The sequence below is a fragment of the Suricata suricatta genome, chromosome 1, assembly GCF_006229205.1.
Source record: "Suricata suricatta isolate VVHF042 chromosome 1, meerkat_22Aug2017_6uvM2_HiC, whole genome shotgun sequence".
NCBI classification, from domain to species: domain Eukaryota; kingdom Metazoa; phylum Chordata; class Mammalia; order Carnivora; family Herpestidae; genus Suricata; species Suricata suricatta.
In genome coordinates this window covers 24006567-24013951 of record NC_043700.1, presented here as the reverse complement: position 1 = coordinate 24013951, position 7385 = coordinate 24006567, and the positions used below count along the sequence as shown (strand labels likewise).

The 7385-nt window shown below is 39.7% G+C and overlaps 1 protein-coding gene across 1 annotated transcript in view; it reads right to left on the bottom strand.

Annotated features, from left to right (window-relative positions):
- Positions 1-869: 869 nt before the first annotated feature.
- Positions 870-7385, bottom strand: part of LONRF1 (LON peptidase N-terminal domain and ring finger 1) — a gene marked incomplete at its 5' end in the record, with an annotated part of 33486 nt that continues 26970 nt past the window's right edge. The window contains 4 exons of the mRNA XM_029950153.1: positions 870-2166; positions 4365-4517; positions 5959-6121; positions 6226-6384. Of these exons, the coding sequence (XP_029806013.1) occupies positions 2008-2166; positions 4365-4517; positions 5959-6121; positions 6226-6384 (634 nt within the window). The remainder of the gene's footprint in view (positions 2167-4364; positions 4518-5958; positions 6122-6225; positions 6385-7385) is intronic.

The window sequence follows — 7385 nt, the reverse complement described above, 5'->3', positions numbered from 1 at the left end:
CAGGCTCTGTGCTGACAGCTAGCTCAGAGCCTGGAGCCTGCTTCCGGTTCTGTGTCTCCGTCTCTCTCTGCCCCTCCCCCTCTCATGCTCTGTCTCTATCAAAAAAAAAAAAGTGACAGAACTTAGTCACTTAAATGATAAGGGTAAGAATGTCAGATATTTTTTTTTTCCTTTCTAGATAAATGGCATATAAGGTGCATTAGGGAAAAAATTATCCAGAGCTGTAAAAATATATACATAGAATAACAGAACACCACAAAATTAGGGTCAAATGAGAAAACTCATGAATTTCCATTAGTGTCCTCTCTCTCTACAGAGAGAGATCAGGTAACGCCCATTTGTGGGCGCACACAAATGGCACTGGGTAGACACACGCTTTGAGAACCACACGTAAACGCCGCATGCAGGCCGCCCTCCGGACACTACCTAACAGGCAGGCAGTGGTTTAGGAAAGACCGTTGAACACTTCGGGACTGTCGGGGAGGGAACTTTGGAGGAATGGCCCACTCCTTAGACAGCATTTTCTGGAGATTTTCAACTAGTGTAATTGTGGGGACAAAGGGTGGTCTTCTAGGCAGTCATTTCTGAATGTTTTTACAAAAGTACTTGCTATTAAAAATGACTTATTTTATCTAGAAAATCCTAGCTGGGAAATGGCAAACATGAAAAATTTTCTTTATCCTCAAAGGACATGGCTTTTCTAAATGTTGAAAAATCATACTTTAAAGAACTGTTCTAAGACCTGAAGCTTCCTTTAGACATTGCAAAAAAAAAAAATTTTTTTTTGAAAGCTATAAGCTTAGGTTTCATGTCATAAAACAGTAAGCAAAACTCATCTTTGGTACTGGCCTAAAATTTAAGAAAAAAAATTAAGAATTTAGCTTTTATTCAAAATTAAATAAGCAAAAGCAAAAGTTTAAGAAACTTTTACAAAGTACTTACATAAAAGAAAGTTAATAGGGACAGTCACAAGTTTGCAACAAATAATTACAAAAGTATCTAGGGCAGCATGAATATAAACCATGTCACAGCATGGTGATCTAAGTGTGATATGAATAAGGCATACCTAACATTTGCACCAAGACCAGAATTAAAAAATAAAACGTACTTTAAAAGCTTACTTCTACATTAAGCTGCTTCTCTTCCCCCAGATCCTTAATGGGTTTATACTAAGTTTTTTTAAACACATCATGTCAAACTATAAATTATATAGATGGGCAGTTGATGTGAAAAGCCCCCTAAAATGTACAAACTAACTGGTACTGAATTGAGTTCTCCATTTACCTTTATGTACAGTTAAATGTAAACCATATTTTCACAGTTTTAAGTGTTGTATGAATAGATGCACAGTACCATGGCAGGTTTGCAATTGTTCCTGAAAACTGGCTCTAGGTTCTGCATCCAAAGCCCGTTGGCCACTAGGATGCAAGTATTTACATAAATAAGAAATTGTGTCATAGTCAATGGTCAAGATAGTTCAGCAAGAGCAGTATTTCCAACAAAGAGTGATACTCAATGCCATAGTTCACATACTTGTGCAAATAGAAGCGTTAGGACAGATAAATCTGAGGCAAATTCAACTTGCAAAGACTTGTGTCGCTATTGTTGTAAACTTGGGCAAGAAAAACCCTCAGCAAGTTCTGCTCTCTATGGCTTTTTTTTTTTCTTTTAAAATTTTAAAGCCAGAGAAAATGCACACACGCGCGCACACACACACCCCACATACACACAGTTCTCATTTCGTTTTAGAATATGGTACATAGTGCAACTTCATCACAATGTAGAGGTTTAACACACATTCAGTGCGTGTTTTTCTGTGCAAGTTCTTAGTGGTCTAAGTCCTAGTTGAAGGTAATCATTTGCAGAACCACATGATTCAGGAGGTTGAAGGAAAAAAGGTTTCATTACATTTCTCAAACCAGCACTGGATGTGCAAAAGGCAGCAGACAACCTGGCTGTCATCACAGCCAGATCAGGTTGATTTTAAAGGAAGATCCAAGCAGTTAATTACTTAGATTGGTCTCTAGAAAAATAGGTCAGTATATGCTGTATCTTTGTCAACCGTTCTTTCAAAGACTTCATTGACAAAACAGACAGCTGGTATCGGGGATCTACGGGAAGAACTGCAAGAAGCCACCAACACCACGCGGGTCCATTAGGGGTCGCCTAAAAATAACCAACAGTTTATAATGTTAATGCAATATACAACTATGTCACAAACAGCAACACACCAACAAGCTCGTCTTCACTGAGCGCTTGACTATGTATCCGATCGTACCTCAAACTCTTTTAACGATCATGTAAGGAAGGCTATTGTGCCCCTATAAAATGGGGAAACTTAAGATCAGAAATGTAAACTGTCCGTGACTGAAATTGAGACCTGACTAACACGGCCCACACTGTCCTCTGCAGCGCACTGCCTGAATGCATGGCTTCTCCGGCCACTCACACGTGGGGATGGATGACTCCTCGTTGCGGGAACCACCCTGTGCTCTGTAGCATGTTGAGCAGTGTCTCTGACGTCTATCCAGTAAGATGCCAATGGCACCTCCCAGTGTGACAGTGAAAAATATCTCCAATTTCATGAGGAGTGAAACCTTTCATGTGATAGAGGGCAAAAGTTAGAAAAGACTTTTTAAGTATAGGAAATGATACATCTCCCAACTGTCAAAGAATAAGGCTGCCAAACGTGCCACGGGGGCAAAACTATCCTAATTAAGAACTACTTCCTGCAAATATATACATAAAACATTAATAAAACATTAATATTTAAAAAAGGTCTTCAAAGAACCATGGAATCCTAGGCAAGACAGAAGAAAAGGTCTCAGCCTCTAGTTTTGTTTGAAGTCCTAATGTTGCAAGGGCTGACTACTGGCCAGTGAAAGAACCTGGAATTTATACAAAAGAATTTTAAGCCATCTCTGTTGCACCCCAAATTGCTTCTTATCGAACATGAGACCTGAAGTTTCAGAATGACCAAAGCAGCTCCTGAGGTCAATGCTGACCTCTGTGAGCTGCCTCTAGCCTTTCGGATTCGTGTACTATGTCTTCTCAGCAGCACTGCCCCGTGCTGCTTACATTTCAGAGAGCTCAGAAACCTTTCCCAGAATCTCCTCCCTCACACGGTTCTGGGTTAGACTTGGCCAAGGAGAGGAATAATCCTGTGAAATGTGGAAGAGAAGAAGCCATTGTTCTCTGGAAGGTTCCTATAAATCTGCAACGCTTGGCAACAGTCTCCAGAGAATTCTTTAAGAAGCACTTGCTACCCGGCTTCAGGCTGAGATACTGGTGGGTACCTTCCGTACTCCTAAGAAACCCAGAAGCTTCCCTGCAAATTCTTGAGAAGCACGGGGCTCCCCTGGGTCAGGTACCCTGTCCTCCTCCTGTGAGGTCCAGCTCTCCATCCCGCAGCGCCCCCTCCCTGCCTGGATTATACATGAGTGTGGCTGCTTTGGTTTCACTGACCCAAGTCCAGACTCACAATAATACTAACAAAGCAGTGGTAGAGGACCGAATCATAAAAGGCGAGAGTGGTGAAAGTTTTTACATTTAAAAGGCTATTTCTGTCTAAAAGTTTAGTCAGATTTAGGAAACCAGGATAAAACAAACATGAGCAACTGAAAATATGTATGACACTGAATGAGTGCTCAACTTGGAGACGATCTGTTATTATAATTTAAGGTTCAGGTGAAGGACTCAACGGGGATTCAGACAGATTAGGCCAACATTTGAAAGCCAGAATGAGAGGCAGTGTCCATCGCAGTCGGACCTGTTATCTCTCCATCTTCATATATTTATTTATAGCCATTTTATTATGAAATCTACTGTCTGATCATAAACAGTTCAAAACGCTTAGACTCATTGAGACACTTTTAGACCTATCAGATTTTCCAGAATAGGGATGCTGCTTTTGTGCGTCTGACAGCACACTGATGTACTGATGAGATTAAGCTTAGGCATCAACCCTGAGTCCTTGAGCAAGACCATCAGAACACTAATGCCAGGAGGAGTGAGGTACTGAACATGCAGAGACACAGGAGAGGTTAAAAAAAAAAAAAAAACTTCTATAAAATACAGAAACCCTAGATCTCCCATTTTTAATTCCCTATCACTCCTTTGAGCAAATCCTCAGTGAGGGGCTTTCTCCTTCTGTGTAGTCACAGCTACAGACCCCTCAGATCTATCCATCCCCTTCCCTACAAACAGCAGCAGACACCACTGCTCTGGAAATATGGTCATGAACTTAAAGACCATGGGGACAAAGGAAAGGCTGTGCCAAAAGGAAAACCAAAACTTTAAAATCCCCTTAATTTGAGTATTAAAAAACAGTGAGACTCTTGGAAACAATATCAAAGCCATCATACCTGAAGGTTTTCCTCCCTCCCAGGCATTGAGCCAAAGTGCTGAAGAATTTGGCTTCGAAATCTGTCTCTTAAATTCTGAAACCAGCTGCAGGCCTGCGAGTACACCAAATCATGAAGCTGTCGGAGGTTCTGGATCTCCTCTTCATTCTCCACCTAGAAACACAACAGTCCATAAGACTTGCATCTAGTCTTCCTGTCCCTATCACTAACCAGACAAATGAAAAAATAAAAATTTAAAAATTGGCAGTCCTAATTTCAGTGCTGGATCAGAGTATTCTTATGTAATATATTATGTATTTCTGCCTCACAAAGTGCCAATGGCCAAAGAGAGACAAGGCGTGATGGCCTGGTGGATGAAGGAACGCGGTACTGTAGAAGCCTACTGCCGGCCTCCAGCTGGGAAGGGCACAGCTGAGCGCGAGTTCTCAGATGAAGGTCTACATGAATTTGGAATTCCTTTTTGTCTCTATGGATTAATGGCTTTTGAAAACAAGTGGGACAAGAAAAGAATATCGTCACTGCAATAAAAGGGAAGATTGGGGAGGTTTAAGGCAGAGATGACATGGCAGAAAGCAGTACTAGGAAGGAGAACAAACGTAATTATACCCTTTACCAGGGAACTGGGTCAAAACACAATAAGAAATTTAGCATAGAAAACCAGTCTATCAAAAGATATAGAATAAACTAGGCAGTGAAGTTTTTATAAAGGCCAGGACTGTGGCTACCTCATCGTTGCTCCTTGCACCCTTCAGATCACCAAACTGTAAACATAAAATTAAATGCATCTGCCTTGCAGCCTCAGAGCCAGAATTAGTCTCACAGAACACAGGAGATGAAATAGAGCATTAACTCCTGCATCTTCTATTGAGTTCTGTAGCACACACTTCTGTCCCACTCGCTCTGTGCCAGGGAGTGCTCTGTTCATATACCTTAACTCATCTGAACAAATACCAGGCCTGACTCAGCCTTTCAGACTTCAAGAATGACTCACTATTAAAAAAAAAAAAAAAAAGGGAACTCTGAACACATCCCTTTTATTGCTAGAAGATCTGAAATGAAAACTAAAACACCTGCCTTTTGCACAACACTGTGAATGTACTTAATACCACTGAACTATAAACTTAACTATGATTAAACTGGTAAATTTTGTTAATGAGAAGGTAGAGGAGCCATTCACTTGAAGACTTCTGGCGTTGGAATGACTATAGAACTATACTAACATGCACTGGTCTTGACGTGAGCTGGAAATAAACTTGTGACTTGTTAAGACTATTAAAAAAAGAAAACCTCTACTTTGCATCCTTACAAAATTCTAGGAAACAAACCATGGGATCTAGAAAACAAGGAACAACAAAAATGAGGAGTGTGTGAGATGGAAAAAGGAGCTGGCTATAAAGTAGGCAGAACTTTAAGGAAAATAAAGACTTCTAAAATTGGAGCAGCTTTTCCAGAAGGGACAAGAAATCATCACAAAGATGAGGCAAAATTATTAGACATTCCTAAGACTGCTGTGGGCGCCTACAGTCTCAGTCTGGAGGCCTGTGTGAGGCCGAGGACAGAGTACACCAAGGTGTGCGGATGAGGCATTTTATACCTTAACATCTTCCAGATATTCAATGTCTGCGGTGCAATATCCATCTTTCATTCCTCTTTTTAAAACCCTAAACCGCTTTCCTCCAACTGTATCAACCACAGACCTTCCATCAGGCAAGAAATGTACATTCCTAATTTGTAGCATACACCCATAATCTGCAAAACTAAAAGAAAAATTCTGATTAATAGCAAAGTTCAAGTAACCAGCATGCACGTTTTCACTATTCAAAGCAAGTTCTGATATGCACAAAACTATTCAAAAACACACCTGTTCTGGGGATCACTGACACACATCCCAAACTGTTTGGTTCCGGTTTGTATACTTCTTCGAATCATCAGTCTGTATCTTGGCTCAAATACGTGAAGAGGGCAAGGCACAGTGGGGTAGGCCATAGTGCAAACAAATATTGGGACATTCTTGGTCAAGCTGAAGAAGAAAATTTCATGATCATACATGAGAGCACACCCCAAAAATGACTGAAGCTCGTGACACTCATCAGCATCTATTTATGAAACTGAATCTGATACCATACCAGGTTATCATACAGAGCTAAGTATCTTTATGAATCAAGAGTAGTTAGTATTTTGTATTGATCTGTTTAAAATAAGTTAGTCTCTTACCCATAAAATACTCTTACTTCTAGATAATAAGAAAAGCAAATCCTTAAAATTCCTAGTGTGTTAAAATATTTTCAAATTCAGTATTGAAAACATAACTCAGTAACATAGTCTATGATTCTAACTAGAATTATAGAAAATTAGAGAAAATCTTTCATTGGCAGAAACTAAGGACAAGAGTAACGTCCAGATCTGGCAAAGACACTGACAGTGCCAAGGGCAGTTTGAAAGAGTACAACCACACTGAGGAAGAATCTGGCAAACAGTTTAAAAAGTTCATATCCTTTAAACTTCGAGAAAAAATTGAATGTTCACCGTAACATTGTGTACAGTAACCAAAACTTGGGATTAGTAAAATCCTTACAGTTATGGACATAACCATAAAATCAAATGCTGGATTGTCATTTTAAGATATACGTATGTGTACATATTTATATGTGTGTGTGTGTGTGTGTGTGTATATACATACACGGTTGACTTAGGAAAAAAAGGTTATAGAGTAATGTGATTAAAATGATCCCACATTTGTTTTAAATGTACATATACAAATGATCCTTTCTGGGTTATAGACTATGACCTTTCCCGCCCCTAATTCATAGTATCTTCTAGCTTTTCTTCAAAAAGACATAATTATGTAAAAGTAATGTAAGTATTAAGCTCCTCTTTTAAAAATGTGTAATCTACCATCACAGCATTCCATTTGGTTTTTTCTTCCGTTCTTACGCTGACAGGAAATACTAATCAGCAAACTCTGAAGTACAGGGAATGAGTACTCAGGACGAGCACCCCATGAAGAAACAGCCCTGTTAG